The 27786-nt window shown below is 39.9% G+C and overlaps 1 protein-coding gene across 2 annotated transcripts in view; it reads right to left on the reverse strand.

Moving 5' to 3' along the window:
• The window catches only part of LOC115936741 (guanine nucleotide-binding protein G(I)/G(S)/G(O) subunit gamma-2), a 95221-nt gene continuing 67435 nt past the window's right edge, over positions 1-27786 (reverse strand). For both annotated transcript variants that reach the window (XM_081830520.1, XM_081830519.1), the window contains 2 exons: positions 23725-23840; positions 1-3242 (listed from right to left, as the gene is read on the reverse strand). In XM_081830520.1, the coding sequence (XP_081686646.1) occupies positions 3114-3242; positions 23725-23811 (216 nt within the window). In that variant the 5' untranslated portion in view covers positions 23812-23840 and the 3' untranslated portion in view covers positions 1-3113. The remainder of the gene's footprint in view (positions 3243-23724; positions 23841-27786) is intronic.

Raw genomic sequence — 27786 nt, forward strand, 5'->3', positions numbered from 1 at the left:
TGAATTTGAAAATTCCATTTATTAAAACAAATACATTGTCCATGTGGGATGAAAATGTGCACATCACATTCAGGTGTTCCTGCTTTAACATTCCTGTATTTCCCTCTCTTTGAAAGACACACTCCATAGATCTTATATAGGAAAAAGGTGAACAATCCTTGGGTTGGGAAAACATTAATGGTACGTAATAATTCACCACTGCCAGGAGCAGCTTGAAGCAAATATTAAAAAAAAAAAAAGAAACAACTACAAAAACTAAGACAGCATGCTCAATTTCCCCAAATCCCATTTGTGAATAGGAGTATGTTGGAGAAATGGTTTTTAATTTTTCCTTGGTAAGCAATCTGCTTCAAATATTATTATCAAAATTAACCTCAGATCAAAGTACTGTTTTGCAACCTCTAATTTAAATTAAATTAGTACTTGGTTTAAAATTGAAAAGAAAGAAAGAAAGAAAGAAAGAAAGAAAGAAAGAAAGAAAGAAAGAAAGAAAGAAAGAAAGAAAGAAAGAAAGAAAGGAAAGAAAGAAAGAAAGAAAAGAAAGAAAGAAAGAGAAAGAGAATGAATGAATGAATGAATCAGAATTAATATTGAGGGTTATTGTTAGAGTTTAAACTAACTGCATGACAGATTTTCATTACTATCCAATACATTATATACAGAAATTAGGGCCTTGAATAATTAAATTTTCCTATTAGTTATTCCTTAAGATAAAGTTATGCTGGTGGAAATGATCGTTGAATTTCTAACAGAATTAAAGCTCTTTAGAGGTATAAGTCATCAAAAGATTTCTTTCCCCCTTAACAAGTAAAAATATCGATAAGCAAAAACTCATATAAAGACTCTGGTATTATAATACCATACTACAGGACATGAAGTTATTAAAAAGCCGAAACATTTTCCTTAAACTTAATTTCAGATGGGCTGTACATTTTCTGCTTTTTCTCTTTTGTAAACAAGGTCACAAGTTTGGAACTTCCATAACTTTTAACTATCAGAGCCGTATTATAGTGCTTCCTTCAAGTTTTAATTCCATTTTAATTGCTCCAAAGATCTAGATTTACATAAAAATATAAAGCATTCCTCTAAGAAAAATAAATGGGTGTGGATTATGAAAATCCTTGGGGTGTTACAATGACACCTTAATCACCATCAAAAGGTGCTTCATTCACAGTTGTTTTTATGTGACCACATATTCAATTCATGTTTTGGCTAATTTTAAAAATGTGATACGGTTTTAGCTGATTCCACAGTATTACTAAGCTAAAGGTACAATACTGTATGTAGTTTAATAAATACTCTGCCGGGGTCTTCCCACTAAATCTTCATTAGTGTCTCGCTGACTGTAACAACATCCCAAGGTTTGAACAGAAGCATCTGGTTATAGAAGTAGATTTGTACATTTTGCAAATATCTTAGCATTCCCTTGCCCCTGCCCCAGGTGTGAGCTTTATTTGGATGTATTTATTCTTTTGTCATCATGCCCATAAAAGGAGCTAAGGAAAATATTTATTAACTCTTTCAAAATCTGTCCTTGCCATATTAAGCTTTTATATCTTCTCCTTTCCTTCCTTTCCATTTTTTTTTTTTAACAGAAGGAAGAGAATGGAAAGAGAATAGAATTAATTTGGAAATGGTCTTTTCCAATTTCAAAGTAAACAGCAAGCTGTAAGACCAGTCCTCTTTTGCCTGGAAAAAAGTGATGCAGGTTTCTAGGACCTTCCATTACTGATGAAGGCTAGAGCTGTAATGAAAAATCACTTTCAGTATCATCTCTTAGGAAGAGAGAGCTCTAGCTGCAAGGAAGTTGTAAATAAAGACTGAGAGACTCTAACAAACAAGATGGAGAACAAAACCAGAAAAGGTTCTATGGCAAAATTTGGTGAGTGAAAAGCGAAGACAATCCCAGTGGCAAAAGAGAGCAGGTGAACAGCTAGGATTCTGAGAATGGGTCTTCTCTGGAGTCCTTGGTTTATTTCTCCTGATACTTGAAGAAACAGAAAGTGTTCTTTCAATCTAGAATTTCCATGATGCAGGGAAAGATGAAATTGGCTCTTACTCTATGACAAAAACACCTTCCCATTGATGGTGAATCCTTCCTTCCCTCTCCTGCTTGGTGGTTCCTGTGCTGCCCTGGATCCTGGATACAACCAAAATGCTTTGGATTCTGGAAAATACGTTGAAGAGGCGTTTACGCTACTGTGAACTCAGAGGTATTTTAGGCATGGCTAAGGCTCTGAAGTAATCTCAGTTTTCAAGACACTGAGTTTTTTCTTCTCCAGCTTCTTTTCTCTCTCGTTCCTGTTCCAAACTTGAGTAACACAACAAACCTTCTGAATGGATGTAACATAGGGACATTTTCATGCAGTATTACTCAAAAATTGTCACAAATATATGAAAGCACCAGTCACAACACATGATTTACTTTTACTTGCAGAATCAAAGCTATCATGTACAAATGTTAGGAACTGTGATAAGAGAACACAGACAACCGGCATTTTTTGTTATCACCATGAGGACAAACCACCGGGAACAGCTCCCTAAACATTTGGGTGCTCATCCTTGGGAGTTCAGTCTTACAGACAAGTCCAGTCTTCTCTCTGTACTACTCTAATGGGAAGGGTGGAAGGGGAGGCAGGGGAGAAGGAAAAAAGAAAAAAGGCACAAAGACTAAACATCAATGCCATTAAACCAAACCGCGGCTACACTGGACAATTCAGCTTATCAAAGGGTATTCTAAAGGTAATATTCATTCCAAGAAGGTCATACATATCTTAGTTCAGTACAGCTGTCTGTTTTTATTTTTATTTAAATATGAAGCAGAAACATAAGGTTTGGGGAGGGATAGCAGAAAAGAAATGAGGCGGATTTTATCTTTACATATTCCCCTCCTCCAGGCAGTTCTGCAGCTATCAGATCTCTTAACTCGGGATGTGGTTTGGCTTTCATTCTCATCAAGGGGACCGGTTCTTTAAACATGCATAGCCTGGAGTTTCCAGGATGGTTCTCCTCCCTCTCTTTAAATGCTGTGGACTAGAAAGGCGCCCACTTTGCTAAAAACTCGACATCAGTGTCCCAGGAGCCCTGAGGCTCTTCAGGCTCCTCGTGAAGACTTAAAGGATGGCGCAGAAAAACTTCTTCTCCCTAAATGGGTTTTCTGAAGCCGGGACGGGGGTCAGCAGGGGGTCTTCCTTGGCATGCGCCTCGCAGTAGGCCATCAAGTCTGCGGCAGCCTTGGATACCTGAAGAAGGGGACAAAAACAAGCCGCCCTTAAGAAGAAGCATTTGCGGAAGCATCGACGCATGCGCAAGCAGCCAGGGCGGACTTCCGGGTCCAGCCCCAGGAGTTGGGCTCCTCTCGGTGCTCTGCGGGCGTCACCAGCTCGCGGGGGAAGTGAGAGGGGCGCTCAACCTCCTTAGGGCCTCCGTTTTCTTATCTGCAAAGAAGGGCGTTGGTGATCTCGATCTCATGGGGCTGTCTCCAGCAGGTCCCAGGTCCGGGACCAGGGAGGGGTGAGTGAGGCTCTTAGGGCACAAACGGAATGGGGTGCTGTTAGGGTCATGTGATAATCAACCCTGCGTTTGTACAGCCCTGACAATGGGGGGTCGCCTTGAATTGTGTGCCTCCTTACTCGCCTCACCCTAGTCCCAGCCCTGGCTGCAAGGGTTAAATGAGATAACCCACGGAAATAGCTTAGTGCCTGGCACATAGTAGGTTTTCCACACAGGATGCATGAAGCCATGTTGATTTCCTTTTTATTTTTATTTATGTATTTTTATGTATGTATGTATTTAAAAATTGTATTTATTTATTTGAGAGAGCGAGAATGAGAGAGAGAGAGAGAGTGTACATGAGTGGGGGAGGGTCAGAGGGAGAAGCAGACTCCCTGCTGAGCAGGGAGCCCCTGGCGTGCCTCCATCCCAGGACCCCTGGATCACAACCTGAGCCGAAGGCAGACGCTTAACCAACTGAGCCACTCAGACTCAGTTTTTATATATCATTATATATAATTTATTGTACGTCTGAAATATATATTACTTCAATCTGGTACTGTATCCTTTAGGGAGTCCCACTGCGAGGCTGGTCAGTGATTTCAATGATGCAGTTACTTCTCACATTCCTGTAGCTTCTTGGGAATGGTCTGGAATACCTTCCTTCAACCAGCCTTCAGAATGGCAAATTTTCACTACTTGAGGGTGGACTTAATTTGGGAAAATAAACTAAAGGTCAATTACAACCACATCTGGGGGCTAGGTGGATGATCCACCTGAGGAATGTCAATTTGGGCTCAGTAACCATAAAGTTAAGAGTCACTTTCTTACATGACATAATATACTTGCTCTGGAGATCACGCCAAGAGTTTTTAACATCACTGTACTACCAGGATAGCCTTTCAAAGTGACTACTGAAAGGATAATCCTCTGTAAGATTGGGATGGATGATATCATTGCTAAAAAAAATTCACTGCCCCACCCTACAGGTAGTGGATTACACATACCCACACAATGACATCAGACTTGCTCCGCCAATGAGATGTGAGAGAAGTGATGTGGGTCACTTTGGGGCAGAAGCGTCAAGAACCAATACATCATTTGCCATGCTCTCTCTGCCAATTTGTCCAACTGAAATAATTTACTGAGAACCACCTTAATTGATTCAGAGGTTTTAACAAAAGGCACAGTGGCCACACCCTTGATTTGTTCCTTGCCTATGGTTGAGTTGATTAGAGCTTTGTTACTTAAAGACCTTTCAATTTTATGGTTTAATGCTTTCCTCTTCTAACCCCCTAAGTCTTTGAATTTTCGGACTCTGATCCTTTCATCACAGGCCAGACAGAGGCAATATTCTGGGTAGAGGCTGCTGCATCTGCCAGGGTCCCTGCTCAAAGTGACATGGTGTGGAGTGGCAGCTGATCTGCAAAGGACATGTGGTGGGAATAAGAAGTATAACTTTGTTGTTGTAAGCCCCTAAGAATGGGAGGAGAGGACCTTTTGTTACTGCAACAAAATCCAGTCTACTCTGACTGATATAAAGAGGTATAGGTATTAGTGTGTTAGTTTCTTCTTCTGCCTTAACAAATTGCCACAAACTGGGTGACTTAAAACAACAGAAATTTATTCTCTGACAGTTGGTGCTAGAGACTGCAAGTTCAAAATCAAGGTGTCAGCAGGGCTGGTTTCCACTGGAGGCCCAAGGAGAATCAATCTGTTCCATGCTTCTTAGCCTGGTGGTTTCCAGCAATCCTTGGTGTCCCTTGGCTTGTAAATGTATCACACCAATCTCTGCCCATATCTTTACATAGCCTTCTGTCCTGTGTGTCTCTGTCCATGACATTCTCTTCTTTGTCTGTGCCCAAATCTCCTACCTACCTATCATTGGATTAGGGCCCACCCTAATCCACTATGAGCTCATCTCAACTTGATTACATCTATAAATATCCTACTTCCAAATAAGATCACATTCTAAGGTTCCAGGTGGGTTTAGGGGACACTGTCCAATGGCAGTATAGTTGTGTAAAAGTCAGTCAGCCTCACTTTCTTTTTGCATTTAAAATAATCTTTTATTTACCTTTTTTCCAGCTTTATTGAGATATAATTGATAGATAACAGTGTGTAACTTTAAGGTGTATATTGCAATGATTTGATACACTACTATATTGTGAAATGATAACTACAGTAGGTTAATTAACACCTCACATAATTACCTTTTTCTTTATGTGTATGGTGAGAGCATTTAAGATCTACTCTTTTAGCAACTTGCAAGTATATAATACAGTATTGTTAACTGTAGTAATCGTGCTGTGGATTCCATCCCCAGAATTTATTCATCTTATAACTGGAAGTTTATAGCCTTTGACCAACCTCTCCCCATTTCCTCACCATCCAGCCCCCAGTAACCACCATTCTACTGTTTCTGTGAGTCAGATTTTTTAGGTTTCACATGATATCACACAGTATTTGTCTTTCTCTGACTTATCTCACTTAGCATAGTGCCCTCAGAGTCCATCATATTATCACAAATGGCCAGATTTCCTTTTTTCGTGGCTGAATAATATTCCGTTGTATGTATATAACACATCTTCTTTATCCATTCATCTACAGATGAACACTTAGGTTGTTTCCATATCTTGACTATTGTGAATAATGCTGCAATGAATATGGGGGTGCAGATAACTCTGTGAAATTCTGATTTTATTTCCCTTGGCTATATATCCAGAACTGGGATGGCTGGATCATAGGGTAGTTCTACTTTTAACTTTTTGAGGACCCTCCATAGTGTTTTCCATAGTGGTTGCACCATTATACATTCCCACCAACAGCACATAGGGTTCCCTTTTCTCCGCATCTTCACCAACACTTATCACTTGTCTTTTTGATAATAGCCATTCTAACGGGTGTGAAGTGCTATCTCGTGCTTTTGATTTGCATTCCGCTAATTAGTATTTTGAACATCTTTTCACATACCTGTTGGCCAGTTATATGTCTTCTTTGGAAACATGTCAACTCAGTTACTCTGCCCATTTTTTAATCAGATTTTTTTTCTTGCATGAGTTCTTTATATATTTTGGATATTAACTCCTTACCATATATATGGTTTGCAAATATTTTCTCCTTTTCCATAGGTTGCCTTTTCATTTTGTTGTCTTTTGCTGTGCAGAACTTTTTAGTCTCATGCAGACCCCTTATTTTTGCTTTTGTTGCATGTATGTTTGCTGTCATATTCAAGAAATCATGGCCAAGACCAATGTCAAGGAGTTCACCCCCTATGTGTTCTTCTAGGAGTTTTACAGCTTCAGGTCTCATATTTAAGCCTTTGATCCATTTTGAGTTAATTTTTGTGGGTGGTGTAAGATGTGGATCCCGTTTCATTCTTTTTTTTTTTTTAATTTATTTATTTGACACAGAGAGATACAGCGAGAGAGGGAACACAAGCAGGGGGAGTGGGAGAGGGAGAAGCAGGCTTCCCGCGGAGCAGGGAGCCTGATGTGGGGCTCAATCCCAGGACCCTGGGATCATGACCTGAGCCAAAGGCAGACGCTTAACGACTGAGCCACCAGCTGCCCCTCCTCTTTCATTTCTGCTTTTATTTCAGTCTTCACTCTTTTTTTTCTTAGCCTAGCTAAGGATTTGTCAGTTTTGTTTATCTTTTCAAAAACCAGCTCTAGGTTTCATTGATCTTTTCTATTATTTTTCTGGTCTCTATTTCATTTATTTCTGCTCTTATCTTTATTTCCTTCCTTCTGCTAACTTAAGGCTTAATTTGTTCTTTTTTTAGTTCCTAAGGTTTAAAGTTAGGTTATTTAGGATCTTTCTTCTTTTTTTAAATGTAGGTGAAAGGAAACTTCCCTCTTGGAACTGCTTTTGCTGCATCTCATAAGTTTAGGGATGTTGTGTTTCCACCTTTTTGTTTTCAGATATTTATCTACCTTCTAATTTCTTCCTTGATCCATTGGTTTGCTGTTCAGGGGTGTGTTGTATAATTTCCACACGTGTGTGAATTATCCAGTTTTCCTCTTATTACTGATTTGTAGTTTCATACCACTGTGGCTGGAAAAGATTCTTGGTACAATTTCTTTTTTTTAATTTTTTTTTTTAAGATTTTATTTATTTGCAAGAGAGAGAATGAGAGACAGAGAGCATGAGAGGGAGGAGGGTCAGAGGGAGAAGCAGACTCCCTGCTGAGCAGGGAGCCTGATGTGGGACTTGATCCCGGGACTCCAGGATCATGACCTGAGCCGAAGGCAGTCGCTTAACCAACTGAGCCACCCAGGCGCCCGGTACAATTTCAATCTTCTTAAATTAGCTAAGACTTATTTTGTGGCCTATTATTTGTCCTATCCTGGGGAATATAACATGTACACTTGAGAAGAATGTATATTCTGCTGCTGTTGGATGGAATGTTCTGTATACGTCTTTTAGATCCATTTGGTCTGAAGTATAGTTCAAGTCCAACATTTCCTTATGAATTTTCTGTCTGGATGATCTATCCATTGTTAAAAGTGGGCTATTAAATTTGCTATATTATTTTATTATTGTCTATTTCTCTTATCAGGTCTGGTAATAATTTGCTTTTTTAAAAAAAGATTTTATTTATTTATTTGTCAGAAAGAGAGCGAGCACAAGCAGGGGGAGCTGCAGGTGGAGGGAGAAGCAGGTTCCCCGCCGAGCAAGGAGCCCGATGCAGGACTTTATCCCAGGACCCTGGGATCATGACCTGAGCCTAAGGCAGATGCTTAACTGACTGATCCACCCAGGCATCCCAGGTCTGCTAATATTTGGTTAATATGTTTAGGTGTTCTTGTTTTGGGTGTATATCTATTTATGATGGTTATATCCTCTTGATTAATTGACCCCTTTATCATTATATGAGGACCTTTGTCTCTTGTTACAGTTTTTGGCTTAAAGCATTGCTCTTTAATTGACATTGCATTGCTTATAAAAAATATTTTTATTATGCTCCTACTATGTTTCAGACATTGGGTTTTCTCTTTTGCTCTACACAATAATCCTGAGGTAAGAAGTGTTAAATTCCTTTCATAGGTGAAAAATTAAGGCTCAGCAGATGGCTTGAATTGTTCAATGTCATATAGCAAAGCACTTGGCAGAAAAAGAACTGAACCCTTGATGCTTTGCCATCAAGCCACAGATATCTACATAAGAGCTACTCAAATGCAGGGCTGGTTCCAAAGGTTGAAATTGAAATTCTTTGCACATCTTTATGAAATGCTACTATGATGGAATGAAAGGAAACAGCCTGTTCTTGTCTTAGCTCCTCTAAATGAAAGCAAAGGACAGACTCTCAGACTGAATCTCAATTACTTTTTGTGTGTGTGTGTGTGTCTTTTACTTGCTTGAGCTATAGTCATTATTACTGCAAACAGGAGCTCAGCAGTAAGCAGCAAAGACCAGGCAACAGTAATATCTAAAACTCACTTGTTAAGAAGAGATCCAGCACCACCCCTACTCTTCTGCAATGTTCACACACAAACACAGGCATACATTAGAAATATTGCAGGTTCAGTTCCAGACTACTGGAATAAAGTGAATACCACAATAAAACGAGTCAAATGAATTTTTTGGTTCCCTATGGCATATAAAAGTTATGTTTACACTATACCGCGGTCTATTAAGTGTGCAAATCCATTATGCCTAAGAAAACAATGTACATTCTTTAATTCAAAAATACTGCATTGTTAAAAAATGCTAATCATCATCTGAGCTTTCAGCAAGTCATAATCACTAGTCACAGATCACCAAAACAAATCATGAAAGAGTTTAAAATATTGCAAGAATTACCCAAATGTGACACAGCGATATGAAGGGAGCAAATGCTACTGGCAAAATGACACAAATAGACTTGCTCAATGCAGGGTTGCCAAAAACCCTTCAGTGTGTAGAAACTGCAGTATCTGAGAAGTGCAGTAAAGCAAAGCACAATAAAACAAGGTAGGCCTGTGTGTGGAAGAAATTTTCAAAATCTTTTTATGATACAGAAAGTGCTATATTGGGCAAAATTAATAGCTTAAGAGTTGCTTATATCTTATATTTGAACACTTGATTCCGAATGGTTTCTTTCTCAAATTATTTTCTGAGTTTTATCTTGTTTCCTTAACTAGATTGCAGTTCCCTGTGGGTGATAATCCAACACATGGTCAGAATCCTAGCAGTAATGAGAATAACTATTAATATTTATCTGCCCTTGCTATATGTCAGAATTGTGCTAACCACTTTACATACAGTATCTTATTTAATCCTTACAACAATGTTATGGGTCACAGGCTATTATTGTCCTCATCTTAAATATGTGAATTTGAGGCTTCATTAGGAAGGTGTTTGCCTAGGTCTCACAGCTCATGAGTGGCTGAGTAGTGAGTCCTAGGGTTCCTGACTTAATCCTATGAATATTCTTCCTTTCTAACCCATAGTGTCATCCTTGTCCCCTGTCTTAAATGAGTCACAGCAATAGTCTGCCTGGCAAGTCTCTTTCTGACTATCCCTGCTAATGTTCTGCACACAGTGTCCTTTGTATTATATATCCTTAGGCCTACTTCCATTAATATTTCCCCAATAACCCTAGGCAATCTCTCTCTTTTTGGTCCTATTGCTTATTACTCCAAAAATATCTCAAATTTGTCTCCTTATTGTCACTGCTGTTGTGACTACCCATGTTTAAGCCCCTTCTTCTTTGTTCATGTTTACAGAAATAACCTCTTAAATAAAAAGTGATTAATTTGGGTTTTCCAAGGGGTCTGCTATAAACTGAATGTTTGTGCCCTCCAAAATTTACGTGTTAAAACTTAATTCCCAATGTGATGGATTTGGAGTTCTCATGAATGGGATTAGTGCTATACGAGAGATCCCAGAGCTCCCTCACCCCTTTCTGCCACGTGAGAACATAGTGCGAATCAGCCATCTATTAACCAGGAAGTGGGCTCCCATTACACATGGAATCTGCCAGTGCCTTGATGTTGGATTTCCCAGTCTCCAGAACTGTGAGAAAAAATGTCTGTTGTTTATAAGCCACCCAGTATGGTATTCTATTTTAGCAGCTCAAATGGACTAACACAGGGTCAACAGATAGAATTCAGGGGGTGGTCTGGTCTGTGAATGTTGATGATAAAAATTACATCTCTATCTTCACTAACCTCAAATGGAGATTTAGCATTTCTGTCCATTACATTCCCAGATGTAGACAACACACAACAGTAGCATTAGTAGTCCATCGACTTGGTTAGCCATAGAAATCGGATATTTCTCATCACATTAGAAGTTTTTGCAAACATCTCAACATTTCATTTATGTTCATCCACTTTATAATTATAGACCCACTATTATATCTTATATTATCAGTTAATAAAGGGGTACATATATAACTATCACAAATGTTTCTCTAAAAACTATTCTGATAAACTGTATTTCAGTATGATTAGTTTCCTTTGTAATTTGAAAACATTACTCTGAGAAGGAGACCATATGCTTCAGTAGGCTGCCAAACAGGTCTAGGGCAGAAAAAAGTTTAAGAATCTCAACTGTAAATGAATTCCCGGCTTTCACTACTGTGCCAAGAGTAGTATTTTCCACACTGCAGCTAGAAAGTTAATTTAAAAATATAAATTGGCTCATACCACTCTAATAGTTTCCCATTGTACTTTGCAGAGAACCAAAACATCCTAAAACAGCCTGTGGGTCCTGCATGCTTTGGGCCTGCCCATATTTCCAATTTCATGTGTGGCATTCTTCCCTCCCCCCACACACCTCAGCTAATGTAATGGAAGCTCCAAGTTCTTTTTTGCCTCAGAGCTTCACATATACAATTCCCCGGAACATTCTTTTCCCCATTTTCTCAACAGCCTGGCTCCTTCTCTTCCTTTAGGAATCAGTTGAAATAATGCCTCTTTGCAGAGTCTTTAATGACCACTTCCTCCAATAATGACTTCCCTCATTATGTTCTTTCATCCCATTCTCTTCCTTTATAGAAGAACACTTCTCACAATTTATAATGACAGCCATTGTTTATTTGCTGTTTCATATTTTTCTTTCACTTTAGGCACTATACTCTAGGAAAGCAGAAACCATGTCTTCTTTATCTACCATTGTATGATTAATACCAGATACATGGTAGACACTCAGATAATTGCTGAAGGAGTTCTCAAACATAATCCTATTCAATGAATATTCTATTCAACTAATACTTACTGAGTACCTAATAAGCCAGGCATAGGTCTGGATACTTGGAATAATAAAGGAAGAAAATACACAAAGATTTCTGTCCTTGCAGAACTTATGTAATTTTCTAGACTTCTAATTCAGACTATGATGATACACACTAATTAAACTGGAAAAAACATAGGAACAATTAGTTTATAAATGTTAGGCAACAGGCAGCACAGGACAGTGATCAGTGAGAGAAGGGAGATAACATAAGCCTTGTCCCAGCTGACTGTGTAAAAAGGGTTTTTAGGCCATGGCACAGGGAGGGGACACCAAAACAGAGTTAAGGAATCTCCTTGAGTTGAGGAGAGAATAACAGAGAAGAAAGAGCTACACAGACACAGAAAGAGGGAGAGAGAAAATGTGAGCTCTGGAGGCCTCCAGAGGATTCCTTTTGAGTCTTTAGCTGAACACTGATCAGCACATATGTGGGAGAAAACTGCTTGAGGCTGTGTAAAAATATTCAGAAAGGATCAAATGGAACAATCCCTGGTGATCACACAGGGCTGGAGTAGTTTGTGCCTTTCTACTGGCAGAGGAGAACGATCTCATAACACTGGGGGGTTGAGTAGAGTCCTATAAAGGGTATTGCTGTGGGAGTGGTGCCAAATTGGCCCAGGTTAAAGGCTATTATGGACCCACCTGCCAACGTTCAGTAGTAGGCCTTGAATAGATCAGAATGTTTCCAAGTAACTTAATTGCACTATAGCACAAAACCCCCAAATACTAAAAGGAATACAAAAAATTCCAGTATGCCACAATATCTAGAATCCAATAAAAAAATTCAAGCATATAATTAAGTGGGAAAACAAAATCTCTCCCATATAAGGAAAAAAAATAATACAAAGAGGAAGACCCAGAATTGACACAGATATAAAATTGATAATGATGTTGTTAAGACAGCTATTGTAAATACTGTCCATAAAATCAAGAAGGTAGAGGAAAGCAAAACATGATAAAAAGAGACATGGAAGATATTTAAAAGACCCAAATCAAATCTCTAGAGATAAATAATACGCTGGATGGAATTAGCAGCAGATTTAGACACTGCAGAAGAAGAGATGAGTGAACTTGAAGACAATAGGAACTCTCCAAAAGGAAGTACAGAGAGAAAATAGACTGAAAAAATATGAACAGAACACCGGGCTAGAAGATAACCTAAGGACCTGAATATAGATATAATTGGGGTCTCCGAAGGACAGGAGAAAGGTTGTGGGTGCAGAAGAAGGAAGAAACAATATCTGAAGACATAGTGGCTGAAAAAGACTTAATGGTTGATGAAAAAAACAAACCCCAAATGAAGAAACATGAATCAAACTACACCAATGTACAGCATCATCAAATTGCCAATACAGTATTTGAATGGGAAAATGGGGAGAACAGAAAAGAAAGCATAATAGTTATAGAGAATGTTAGAAGGTAGTAAGTTTTATTTAATTAATCAATTAACTAATTTATTTATTTAGAAAGGGGGCAGGAGAGGCAGAGGGAGAGGGAGAGAATCTCAAGCAGGCTCCACACTCCCTGCAGAGCCCAACATGGGGCTCTGTCTCACAACCTTGAGATCATGACCTGAGCTGAATTCAAGACACTTAACCAACCGAGCCACCCGGGTGCCCCAGAGGGTAGTAAGTTTTATAAGGAAATGAAAAGTAGAGCAGGGTAAAAGGGATTAAGAATGTGTGGGGGGGGCTGGGGGGGGGTGGTTGGGGAACAGATTGCAGTAGTTAGGCTTAGTTGAGAAGGCAATTAATCTTTGGGTGAAAACTTACAGAATGAAGGGGAGGCACTGACTTGCACTGTAAAGGAGCACTCTGAATGCTGTGTGGAAAACAGCAAGTACTTTGTGGGAGTCAAGGGTTGAAGTAGAGACTGCCCTGGAAGCTACTGTCGTAATCCAAGAGAGAGGTGGCAGTGGTTCAGATGCAGTGTAAAATGGTATAATTCTGGATAAACAGTATTTGAATGTAGAATCACCAGGATTTTATGATGGACTGGAGAAAGGGTATGAATACAAAAGAACTATTAAGACTATCTCTTAAAGTTTTTGGACTGAACAAATAGAACTGTTCTCATTTCAGCTGGTGAAAGCTGCAGGGAGAAGTTTTGGGGGTGAGACCAGGAATATAGTTTAAGTTTGAAATTAAAATGTCTGTTAGTGAGATATACAATGCTGGAGTTTGAGAGAGATGTAGACTAGAGCTATAAATTTGGGAATCAAGGCCATATAGAAGGTACGTAAAGCCTTGGGAATGAACAAGATCATCAAGAGAGTGTATTTAGATAGAAAAGAGAGGGACAAGTACTGAACCCTGGAACGTTTCAATGTAAGAAGCTGGGGAGCTTAAGAGGAGCCAGAAAAGGAAATTTAGACATAGTTACCTGTGAGAGTGGGGACTGTTGAGAGCCAAATGCTGAAGAAAATGCTTCAAGGCATAAGGAATCATCAACCATGATAAATGCTGCCAGTAGGTCAAGTATAATGAAATGGAGAATTGACTATTAGATTTAGCCATCTGCAGTCATTAGCAACCTTGGTGAGAGAAGGTTCAAGAGAATGGTGGGGGTGAAAACCTCACTGGAATGGGTTTACAAGCAAATGGGGCCTCCTCCTCCTTCTTCTTCATGAACAATTCAGTCTTAAAGGGATTGGGTGAGACTAAGCAAAGTGGGCTCCACACCAGGTCAGGGGCCCACAGTGGGAGGTCAGAGCTTGAGCAAGGTGAGGAGAGCATCTGTACAGAGGATAGCCTGGTGAGGAGTGTAGGAGCCCGAGTGGGATGTGAATGCATCCGTGTCGGGAAGAAAGGTCATGGAATGGGACCTTGGTTCCCTACAGGAGAGTTGGCCAAATAAGGACCAGGGGAGCTAGGATCCTCATTGTCAGTGAAGGGAGTTACAAATATGGGAAGTAGAAAGCTAGAATATACTCTGTGGTGTAGGACAGGACCTGGTGGTGTTCGTGTGAACTCATGGTTACATATACACAGATACAAAGATAAAGAAATAAAGAGACATCTATAGCATTCTTTAACTCTATCCACTGAGAGGACCTTGGAGCAGCAACACTTCAAACACTTCAGCAATGAGAACAACTAGCATCCAGGTTTTCATTTCTAAATACCATTCTCAAAGGAACTATTGCTCTTAGGGAAAAGGGTGATTCCAGTGTTGTGGCAGGGAAATAATAAGAGGACCCTACACCATCTTTTTGTGCCAAGCACTAAGGACGCACTCAAAGAAAGATGGAGTCATGTCAGAAGGACATGATAGCTAGCTTTTTAGTCTGTGCCAATTAAAGCATCAAAATAAATGATGATAGTAGCAAATTATAAACCCCCAAATAAGAGGAAGCCATGAGTCTATATCAATATAATTAAAAAAATAGAACGTTTGATGAGGAGTGGGATAGTGAATATAGTCTCAAGGTCCATCTCCCAAGATCCAAATATTTATTAATAACAAAAGACAAAAGAAGAACTTTACATGAAAAAACTGGAAGATAACACCTTAATTAAGTAATCGAAGTTAACATCACCAGTAAATGACAATTTGAAATCATATGCTACTGATAAAATGTAATGAGACAAATATCCCCATCAATTCTATATTAATGTTCCCGTTTTGTTACCTGAATTTAATCATAAGGAAATATCTGACAAACCCAACTTGAGTGGTATTCTACAAAATGAATGGCCCATAACCTTCAAAGGTGTCAAGGCCATGAAAGTCAAGGAACTCTATGGACAGGACAACTAAATGCAACACATGATTCTGAACTGGGTCCTTTTGCTCAAAGGGATATTACTAGGGTGATTTGCAATACTTAAATGGGGTCTGAAGATTAGAAAATAGTAACGTATCAGTGTTAACCTCCTAATTCTGATGACTGCATTATGATTATGTAGAAGAATGTTTTCACTTATAGGAAACACACACTAAAGTATTTGGTGGTGATGGGGCAACCGTTGACAACTTATTTTCAAATGGTTCAGGGGAAAAGAAAATTCTTTGTACTGCATTTGCAACCCTGTTGTACCTTTGAGATTATTTCCAGAGTAAAAATAATTTTTCAAAAGAAAGGGAAAAGAGACATGAGAGATAGTGAATAGACAACTTTTTCAAGAAGTTCTGAAAAGCAGAGCAAACAAATGAGGCATTTGCTGGAAGACTAAGTGGGCAATTCAGAGAAAAAAAAAATTTTTATTAAGATGGAGAAATAACACTACATTTGTACAATGATGGAAATGATGACACAGAGAACCCAAACTGATGATTCAGGATGGACAGGTGGTGGAGTGTGACCTTGGATTAGGGAGATGAGATCTGATGCACATGTGAAGGAATTACATTTGACAAGAGTGTGGATCTCCTCAGATTGACCACTGCTGAAACCCAGCTATCCAGCAACCTCTCTAAACTAGACAGGGGCTGAGAACCTGGAAGTAAAGAAATGGTGACTCTATAGAGTCCCAAAAAGGCCGCCGAACTATGATTTTAGGCTCTGAAAAAATAGGAACCTACTCTAGGCAGACATTCTGACAGCTCTGAGAAGCAGTTGTCAGGATAAAAATCAGACCTAAGATTTTAAACAGTATGTAAGGATATAGTTCTGTCTTCATTACATTCTGAAATGAAGACACATTTTAAAATTGATGTCGCAAAATTCTTGCAAGCCATCAGGCAAAGAAATAAGCACTGACGGGTGGTCACTGCCTATATGTGTGGGAAGTCACATGTGTGTTAAGAGCATCAGTCATTCAGTCAAGTCCTTCAGTTGAGTTGTCTGCATTAAAAGCACCACCCAGGGTTGACTTAACTTTAATTTGTTGCTTAAAAAGACCTCAAAGACTGTGCTGGGATGGAGGCTTGAAATGGGAAGTTCATTGTCTGTCATTGGCTTGGCAATATACCTGAAGGCAAAAGAAACTGCCAAGCCTCTGGGAAGAGATAGAATTTCCAAACTAGGAGAGGCTGGTCTGACATTTGTCTAGAAAGGTCTTTTGCTCAGGTCAAAAGCAACTGGCTATTTTAAAGTCTTCATTTTTCTTTGGATCACTAATATGTAATTCAAGTAAGAAAAAATGAAAACATCCAGCTTAAACACTAGTTCGGGAGTGCAGAAAAAAACCTTAGGATTCTTCGACATGCCTTGGAGACATACTGAGAATATGAGAGGTGCTATGGACAGCAAGATTACTAACGTCGGCAATGAAAGGCAGCAAATCGCCACGATGTCTCACAACATCATGGTGCCTGCATCATTGCTGGTGGCCAAAATGGAGTCTAAAGGATCTTTCCTGGGTGTGAAGAGCACCCAGGATCAAACTTTGATTGTGATACTAGAGGAAGTAAAATTGTATGGATAAATATTGACTATTTTTTATTTATAAAATAACGAGTGAATCTTCTAAGTAGTCTTCCCCTCCCCTCTCCTCCAAATTGGTATTAAGCTAATGGTACATCAATAGGATTTTTCTAAAAAAGGAAATAGAATAATATTTTTGAAATTAATAACTTCAAAAGAATCATCAAAAAAGTACCTTATATTTAATTTACTCTATTTAATAAAAAAAGAAAGACATTCAAAGTGCCATCCAAAGTAGTTACATTTTTAAGAAGGGAGAATTCATCTGGCCTGAAAACTGGGCTATTCAGAAGAATTCATTTCCTAGGGATTTCAAATTATCAAGGTTTAACAGTACTACTGCTATAGCTCCTAGACACAGTGCATAAAGCTAAGGACATACATGGTGCTTAATAAATAACTATGGAATTTTTTAAAGTTATATCAACTCTCATAAAAATGAAGTGTCAAGCTTAGTTACTAATGTATGTGTGAATTCAATTTTATATTTTTTTGTTTCATTTTCAGCAAATTGAATGAATTAGGACTGGCCATCTGTGAATACGACCCTTTCCTCTTTATGTCCTTTGACATACTATACTGATTTTATTATCCCTAAAAATAATCTCATCTGGCCTATGAGGAGGATAGTATCTCATTCTCCCTAATCAAATGCAAGCATTTCAGGAAAAAAGATTTATTTATTTATTTATTTATTTATTTATTTATTGGAGAGAGAGAGAGAATGCAAGTGGCAGGAGGAGCAGAGGGAGAGAATCTTCAAGCAGACTTCCCACTGAGCATGGAGCTGGATGCAGGGCTCAATCTCACCACCCATGAGATCATGACCTGAGCTGAATCCAAGAGTCAGACGCTCAACTGACTGAGCCACCCAGGCGCCCCTCAAATGCAAGCATTTTAGGGAAGAAGTACTAAAACTTTCATTTCTAATTCTGGAAAAATACTTCAAAAGTCCCAAACCTAGGATATATGTCCCCTCTCTACTACCAAGGATGATGTCTAACTGGTCCATTTCTCAGTACCATTTTCTGTGAAGTTCAATTCCAATCTTTTATGAGTCAATCATCAGAAAGATGATTCAGTCATTAGAAACACTTGTGTTTGTTTAATAATTTATACGTATTTTTCAGTTATGAAAATCAGTCTGTTTTTATGTTGAACTGTTATAAAAATAAGGTATACAATAAATGCTGGCTACTTATAATCAAACGTAAGACATGAAACTATTTACCTGTCCTCTCTTCATTTTTGTATTTCAATGAATTTTCTCCTATGATCATGGTTTTTTTTTTTAAAGATTTATTTATTTTTCCAGGGAGAGAGAGGGAAAGAGAATCCTCAAGCAGACTCACTGCTGAGTGCAGAGCCCAACACGGGTCTTGGTCCCAGGACCCTGAGATTATGATCTAAGCTGAAAATGGTAAGCTATCCACTAAAAAAAAATTTCTTGATGCCTGTACCCCAGCACTCTGAAGGACACAGAGAAGTAAATGACATGGTCTTTGACTTTGAGGACTGTGTACTCTAATTGGAAAAATTTATTTGATGAAAATGAAACCAATTAGTAAATATGGTCAGAATGGCAAGAGATTCATGGACAAATGGGGACTGGAGCTGACCCCTAATGAGGGAGTAAGGTTTGGACAGGGTCTTAGTTGGTTCAGGCTTCTGTAACAAAATATTGTAGACTGGGTATATAATAAACAACAGAAATTTATTTCTGACAGTTACGGAGACTGGAAAGTCTAAGATCAAGGTGCTGGCAAATTCAGTGTCTGGTGGGGTCACTTCCTGGTTCACAGATGTCTTCTCACTATTACCTCACATGGTGGCAGGGATGAGGGATCTCCCTGGGGTCTCCTTTATAGGGGCACTAATCCTATTCATGAGGGCTCACCCTCCTGATCTAATCATCTTCCAAAGGCCCCACCTCCAAATACCATTATATTGGGGGTTAGGATTTCAACAAATGAATTTTTTGGGGAGGGTTGGGGGAGAAAAACGTTCAGTCTGTAGTAGATAGGAAAAGAATGAGGGGACGGGCATTCTCACTGAGGGACCCAGAGTAACCAGACAGGTGGAATTTTCATAGCATATTCTTAGGATAATAAGGGGAGCAAGCTGGACATGTCTATTAGGAATATTTGGGAGAAATTAGAAATAAATTTGACATTTTTATGGGGGTCAATTTATGGAGCATCCAATTAGTTAAGAAGCAATCATTTCACCCACGCTCCTGGCCTTGGCTTTCTTTTGTTCTTACATCTACGTTATTCTTCATGATGCTAACGATGCCCTCTGTCAAAGGGCATCTTTCCAGCTTACAATGATTCTCACTCCTTAACTATCCAACCCTTTCCATTCATAGGGGTGGGTTAATTCCTAGGAGCAATGTTTGTGCAATGTGGTTTGATTCTAATGTCCGTTGATTGAACTGCATGAACTGCAGATGGTTCACTCTTGCTACAACAGAGATGCCATTCTAGCAATATGCACTTGAGACTAAAAGGAATTGACTCTATCTCTTTCTTCATGGAGCTGGAAGTGACATGGAGCTGTGAGCAGCCACCATGTCTGCCACATGGAGCAGGCAGCTGAGAAATCTATTCTTCCCGGGAAAAGAAAGAGGCAGACACACAGAGAGAGGCAGGGGCGTATAACAGAGCTCTCCTGGTCCTGATGGTCTTCCAGCTCTTATTTCTACTGCTTACCCAGCTACATTTCTGCTCTTGGAATCTGAAACACACTGTATCTTTTATAATCAATCCCTTCTTCCTGCTTAAGCAAACTTGGGCTAGGCTTCTATTATTAGACACCCAACGAGCCCTAATAGAGTGGTGAATAAATAGATTTACTGAAACCTGCTGTCCTTTACTTTTGGACATGCTCTCTCAACTTGTGCTCTAAGGACAAGCTTCCTTTTATTCATCTTTGCTCGACATCAGTGTGACTATATTGCTGTCTCATACATCTGAGTGTCACGGTCTCCATGCCCCTCTCTGTCCCTGTCCCCAGATCCCTTCCCAGCTTCCTTTGATTTCTCTTTACTTTCTGTCCTTGAATGAAATGCTAACAAAGAAACAGAGAAAGCCTGGGAGTATAATTTATATATGCCCGAGGCTTATGAACAGATAATGGGTTCATTAGCTCAATTCTCCCGGGATTTGTGATGCAGAGGGATAGGACACAAGAAGGTTTAAAAATGAATACGCTCTTCAGATCCTCTTACGGTACAGCTTCTCTCTGCAGCCCGAGTTATTCTGGAGGCCACAGGAGGGATAAGGCCGCCCCTGCTGATGGGACTCTCGAAGCTCCAGTGGCAGCTGTGCTCCCTGCCCCCCGTTTGTCATGGTCTCAGTCACAGTGGGCTCTGCCGGATGTACATAACACACTGCTGCCCTATAGAGCTTGAAGAGGTCACTACTCCGACTGCAGAAGCACATACATGGGATCTTCAGAGAGAAGCCCTTTCTCGCTGACAGGATTACGCAGGGAAAGTAGGTGGAGAAGCCGGAGTGCTCAGAAGCCTTTGAAGGGACTCCTAAAGGCAAATAACCAAGCCCTAAACCAGCCAGCTGACAACTCTGTCAACACAGTCGCAGTGTAGCCAACAGCTTGAACTAAAAATAATCTGACACTTCGCCACAGCATGCCTGCCTGGCTCTGATGTGCTGGACAAAGGCTGAATGACAAGCTGCTGCTGTATTTCCAACAGCGTGAGATCTAACGATGTAGCAAGGGTCCAAAGATTTGGATGTGAAGATTGCCTAGGAAGATCACCACCCAGCACTCAGTTTGTTAGAAGAACGCTTCCTCTCTCTTATAGCGGCGATGTCTTCGGTGCCTTCGGAAGTAGTATATGAAGGGAGTCAGGGTGTGGTGCTGCCTTCTTTCTGATGATATCTGGTGACTGTGCTCCTTGGATATCTTATTTATGTCAGTGATAGGTCTTATTCACATTTTTTGTAACCCCCTCCTAGACTAGGAGATCCTTGAGGGCAAGAGCCATGTCTTCATCTTTCTTCATCTCTGTATCTCTAGGACCTAACAAGGTCTGGCCATTTAAAAAGCTGTCAATAAAGTATTTATTAGATAAAAGAATAAATGAACAACTGAAAATTGGTAAAAATCCAACCTTATGATGAGGGCCTTTGAGAAGGATGTAATGATTGGTCTGAGTCTTCACGGAGTTACCAGAGTTTAAAGCAGAAGGTTAGAAAGGAGGAGAGTGAATGTTCCAGGCATTTGAAATTTTCATCAAGGGCGTCAGAAGTGGCTCAGTATGGCAGGTGGGCAAAAAGAAGGGGATGAAGCTAAAAAGAGGGGCAGAGGCCAGAAGGACCTTGCATACTCTGCTAAGGAGTTTGAATTTTATTTTACAGGTGATGGGAAGCATGAAAAGATTTTCTGTGGGAGAGGGACATAATGAGATTTTCTTAGAGAAAATTTTCTTTGGTAGCACTATGGAGGGTAATTGATGGCAGGGATGGAGACAGGGTTGAGATGGATTTCAGGATCAACCAGGAGCCCCCTGCAGTCAGTAATTCAGGTGAGGGAGGGTGGAGGTCTGACTTATGGCTGAAAAGCCCTATTTCCGTCCTCTTCCTCCCACTGCCAGCTTCTCATCACCTCCAACACCATCACATCCTCCTTCAAGAGACAGATCTGAGGATGCTGGGGAGTAACAGAAAATGCCAACCACAATAGTGCTTCACAAATACTTTTATCTTAGTTGGGCCACTCTGAAAGGCAAAGTGACATTTTCCAGAAGGTCCATGGGCAGAAGCTTCCTCTCTCCCCACCCCTTCCAAAGAAGCACTAAATGACTCTTCCACAGTCCTTGAGCCACCTCACTTCTTGCAGCAGATTCTGTGCCCACCTTCCACTTTGTACTTTTTCAGCAAGGGAGTGAAAAAGAAGAGGCAAAGGGAAATGAGGAAAAGAGGAAGGTGTCGTAAGGGAGCAAGGCAGATGATGAAGACCCCTTATTTATCTCATTCATGAATAATAAGAAGAGTTAAAGCTGTTGAAAGAAGAGAAGCTGTTTACATGGCCACATTATCAGAACTCAAAAAAGATTAGGACAGATAGATGCCCATGGATATTTGCTCAGCTTATTTATGAAGGAAGATCATCTTTCCTTTCACTCTCTAGCCCGTATCTGATGGGAGTTAGAAGGAGCAAACCCAGGTGTCTGGCTGGCTCAGTTAGTAGAGCATGTGACTCTTGATCTATAAGGGTCATGAGTTCAAGCCCCACATCAGGTGTGGAGCCTACTTAAATTAAAAAAAAAAAAAGGAGGAGGAGGAGCAAACCTTAGACTTTATTTATTTGAGAGAGAGAGCAAGCATGAGCAGGGGATGGTGGGGGGGAGGGAAGGAGCAGAGGGAAAGAGAGAGAGGGAGAAGCAGACTAACTGATGAGCAGGGAGCCCAACGAGGGGCTTAATTCCAGGGTCCTGGGATTATGACCTGAGCCAAAGGCAGACAGTTAACCCACTGAGCCACCCAGGTGTCCCTCCCCTGGGTTCTTTACCTTGGCTATACAATGAAACTAACTGATAATTAAAGAAAAATGCAAAAAACCCACAAACCTGATGCCTGAATCATACCCCAAGAGATTCTAATTTAATTAGTCTAGAGTGTGGTCTTGGAATTGGTCTTTCCAGAGTTCCCTGGGTAATCTGAATGTACAGGTGGGCTGAGAACCACTATTCTAGACTGGGGGTCAGCAAAGTTTTCTGTAAAAGGTCAGAGAGTAAATATTTTATGTTTTGTGGGCCACATGGTCTCTCTTGCAACTACTCTGCTTTGCTGTTGTAGTGAGAAAGTAGCCATAGACAATATGTACATGAATGGCTATGTTCTAATAAAACCCTGATCTGGCTCATGAGCCTTAATTTATTGACCTTTGCTCTAGAAGCATACTCCAAAGGTTGGGTGGGTCGTTTAGGTTGCTAACTCTGGTATGGAGAAAATAGGAAAAATATCCTAGTTTTAAAAAGAATTTGGCATTTGGATGAATGTTCTAGCTTTATTTTAATAAAATGAGATATGTTTCTGAGTTCCATTTGATAAAATACTTTCATTAACCCACTATGCTGTTTGACTTCTTAGGGAGATCATGTGTGATTTTTGTGTTTTGAAGGAAAAAAAATCCAGTAAGTTATTAAAAAGAGATAATTACAACCTGCAGTGGTGAAGAGAAAGATTAATCATGACAGACAGACACTTCAACTTAGAACCTAAACCAAGACAGAAAAGCTAAAACCCAAATGAAAAGACAGTCTCTACAGAGTCAGAGAGGTCAACTGGTGACCTGGTAAGTTTTGTGTGTTCTCCAATTTCCTTGGCTAGAATTCAACCATGAGCTTGTTTTTCATTTGTCTGTTTTTCTGTTATTGTTTTGTTTTGAATTCTACGTGAAGAATCAGTTTTAATTTATGCTGTCATTTTATTCTGGAGAAATCTGGAGAAGGCAAAGACACATTAGAAAAATGAACTTTTTGCCCAATTACTAAGTTTCTCTCCTGCCCTCGCTGCTTTCATCACTCTCTATAGAAGGGGAGTCAAGTGACAGGTGGCTGCAAATCATGCTCCTTATAATCAAGGCTGGAGGATCTGTGTGGGTTATGTGGTCCTCACCTTTATCCTATCGATGTTGGCTTCCATCTTCAGCTGTTCTACCAGCTTCCTGGCTTGTGCTATGCTGGCGGTGTTGTTGCTGGCCATTGGAATGCTGGGTGGGTTTTTCAGATACACTAGAAAAGAACACAGAAAGAAAGAATGCATCAGAGAATTCAGGAGCTGCCAAATGTGCAGGTTCATCATCATGGGGGAACTTCGAAAGAGTGGCTGTGGTCAGGCCTGGCTCTCTCAGCCCTCTACATCCCCAATCCAGCACCAAGTCTGATTGCAGGCAGACCAGGAGATGAGGTGTGCTTTTTCAAACAGCACTCCCCCACCCCACCCCACCCCACCCCAACACACACACACACACCCCTCTGCACTTCCATCCCTTCTTCTCGGAAAAACAATGAAGACTGTTTACCAAATCAGTTAGAATTAAGATATGCTGCTGAATTAAGAAAGCAAGTCACTAAAATTTTCTTAATGTATGAAATGAGCTCAAAATGGTAAGGTTGACAGTATGTATTATAACTGTTGTCATTTTTCAGGTACTACTATTGTCAGATACTCTGTTTAAGTGCCTTCAGATGATGAAGAATGAAAGGCAAGCAGAGAGGAATGGTAAATTAAATAATCCTTTAGGACTAAAGACACCAAGTTTACGGTGTTCTCCTGATGGGATCCAACACCAGCTTTTTAGTTAACTGTAACCACCTCAGTCTATTATACTGCAGAGACACTGCATAGGATGTGTGGCTTTTCTGCCACGGTGTTGTTTATCCAGCATTTTAAAGAATAGCCTTTTCTCTCTGTTCTATTTGAAATATGGCTAGACACAACTATTTACTTAACTCACAATTCTTCATCTGTAATGTCAAGGGGGAAGGATTGCCATGTCTAAATTATTAATTACATCAATGAGTTCACCAGCAGAATTCTGTATTCAGTATAACAGACTTATTACTTTTATAAATATGGAAATGGAACACAAATGTTTAGAGAGTGGAATTCTGTACTTATGTAAATTATGAGATGGTTTCTTTGCCTCTGGCTTTGCCAGATCTCCTCCCCATCATTTCCCCTACCCCCTTCAAGTCCTATCCCAATTTCATTTCTCTTCTAATTCTTTCTTGACCCACCATCTCAATTTATTTTTGTTGTTCATTTCGGAAAGTACCCTATTTTATTTTTGGTGCCCATTTCCTCCACATTCTGATTGGGTCTCGCTCCATGTCAAGGTGCCATATGCTATTTCAGGACTGTCTGTGTAAATGTGCCCTTTGAGGTCACTGACACCCTACAGTGAAGCAATGTCTGAGAGCAGCAATTTAGCTAGAGTGCATGACCCAAGAAATGAGAGGCATTAAAGCCTTGCTTCAGTCAACAGTCGAATCTTGTTCTGAAGACATTAAAAACCATGACTTCTGTTAGCTTTGGGGAATATTTTATCCAGGGATAAAGTAAAATCAGGCTACCATCTCAAAAAGGAAAGAAGACACATAGAAAACCTGAGGAAGGAAATATAACCCATAGTAAGTTCAATATAAGACTGTTACTTATTCAGTAAAATCAAAAAACAATTTTTAATTACCAAAAGAGCATAAATATATAAATTGTCTTCTTTGGTTCTTATATCTTGGTATCTTGTTCTTCAAGGCAAAAAAAGAAATTATATATAACTCTCTGTAAACAAAGAGGTCCCTTCATAGTGAGTGTTATTTTATAAAGAATACTGCAAAATCAGCCACCCCAATAGCATAGCATTTACAGTATAATTGGAAGATAATTAACTGTTCCCTCAACTTATTTTCAAAGGCATCAGAGACAATAAAATGGAAAGGAAGACTGAAGGGATTTTGAAACCACAAAGATCTCTGAGCTCTACTTTCATATGCTTGAAGATCAGCGGAGGGATCTTTATGTAAAAACAAAAAAACAAGAAGGGGCTTTAACAACCATGATTTCATCAGCATAATTAGGGACCCAATCATCTCAGCCCCACAGGAAAATTACATGTCCCCAAATTGAACAAAAATCTAACACCCCTGCAAAACGTCACAGGACCAAGATGGAATCTTGACTTACCCAGAAGGGTAGCCTAACTCTTTCATTCATCCAAAGTTGGAAGTAGTCGTGATCTATAAGACCCTGGACACTGTTCTGTGACGCTAACATTTCTTCCAAACTGGAATTTATCAGACTAGAATACAGATTATCACAGAATTACCAAATCCTCATTAGGCCTGGCGGAGTTTTGGGAGTCTGGCCAGCTATTCATCTGCCCTTGAATATCCAAACCAGATCACACAGTAACCTGTGTCAGAAACCATAGCTTGCCTCCAAATACCGCGTCTCCTCTTTTTCATTAGTAATAACAATTTTTTTTTCTTTTTAACGGAGACCACAAGAACCTGAAGTTTAGCTGGGCATACTTTACTGAAATATACATTCTTCAGCCTCCCTTGCAGGTTGGTATAGTTATATGACCAAGTTTTGGCCAATGAGATATAAGCGGAAGTGCCCTTGAAAGGCGGGAGGTGTGCTCTTTGCCTCCCTTTCCTCCAGATACTGGCCTGGAAGACAGTCTTGTTGACCATAGTGCTCCACCTTGAACTTTTAGGTTTACACTCTGGGGTGAGCAGGAAGGATCTGGGTGCGTACTGACACTGTAGAGTCACCATGCCAGTAGTGAACTGGCTATCATCTATGTGAAGAGAAGTAAGTACCTACTTTGTTTACATCACCACTGTTAAGAGTATTTCTGCCACTGGATAATAGATCTGCCATTAACTGAGTAAATGAACCATTGTTTTCATTTGAGTATCTAGGAAAGTCTATGTTCTAACGCCTGTTCATGTTCCCTGGGAAAGCTATGGCTGTCCCAAGGAGATTAAGATAGAAAGTGTATGAGTTTTCTACTGCTATGATATATTACTACAAATGTAGGAGCTTAAATAATAGGAATTTATTATCTTATAGTTCTGGAGGTCAGAAGTCTGAAATAGGTCTCACTGGGCTAAAATCAAGGTGTCAGCAGGACTGCATTCCTTCTGGAGTCTGTAAGGGAAAATCTGTTTCCTTGCCTCGCCCTAGCTTCTAGGAGCTACTGGCATTCCTTGGCTCTTGGCCCTACTCCTCATTTTCAAAGCCAGCAAAGGTGAGTTGAGTTATTCTTACATCCTATCACTCTGACCTCTTCTGTAGTTACATCCCCCTCTGACTTTGCTCTGCTCCCTTCTTCCACTTTTAAGAACCTTGCAACTCTACCGGGCCCCCTCAGATAACCCAGGACAATCTCCCTATCTTTAGGTCAGCTGACTAGCAACCTTAATTCCATCTGCAACCTTAATTGCCCTTTGCCACGTAACATAACATAGTCACACGTTCCAGGAATGGAGACATGGACATCTTTGGGGTACTTCATTCTACCTACCATGGAAGAAGACCTCTGCACAGGCAGAAAAGAGAAGTGGGGAGATGGGGGCTGAGATAGTAAAAGAAGAGGGAAGGGGCAGGATGCAAGTCTAGAAATGTTGGGGAGAGAAAACATTTGAAGCCTAAATGGACTTAGTAGAAAAAGTAAACACAGGCTTTGGTTTTAGTTTTAGGAAGATACATCCTCAATGTTCTAGTTTTACTATATGATGCAAAAGAATCTAATGTCACCTACTAGGGATTTACCCCAAAGATACAAAAAATGTGGTGATCCGAAGGGGCACGTGTACCCCAATGTTTATAGCAGTAATGTCCACATTAGCCAAACTATGGAAAGAGCCCAGATTTCCACTGACAGATGAATGGATAAAGAAGATGTGGTATATATATACAATGGAAGACTACTCAGTCATCAAAAAAATGAAATATTGCCATTTGCAATGACGTGGATGGAACTAGAGGGTATTATGCTAAGCGAAATAAGTTAATTAGAGAAAGACAATTATTATATTATCTCACTCATATGTGGAATTTAAGAAATAAAACAGAGCATAGGGGGAGAGGAAAAATAGGGGAAGAGAGGAAAAAATAAAACAAGATGAAACCAGAGAGGGAGACAAGCCATAAGAGACTCTTAATCAT

The sequence above is a fragment of the Leptonychotes weddellii genome, chromosome 9 (assembly GCF_054177405.1).
Source record: "Leptonychotes weddellii isolate Sample4059 chromosome 9, ASM5417740v2, whole genome shotgun sequence".
NCBI classification, from domain to species: domain Eukaryota; kingdom Metazoa; phylum Chordata; class Mammalia; order Carnivora; family Phocidae; genus Leptonychotes; species Leptonychotes weddellii.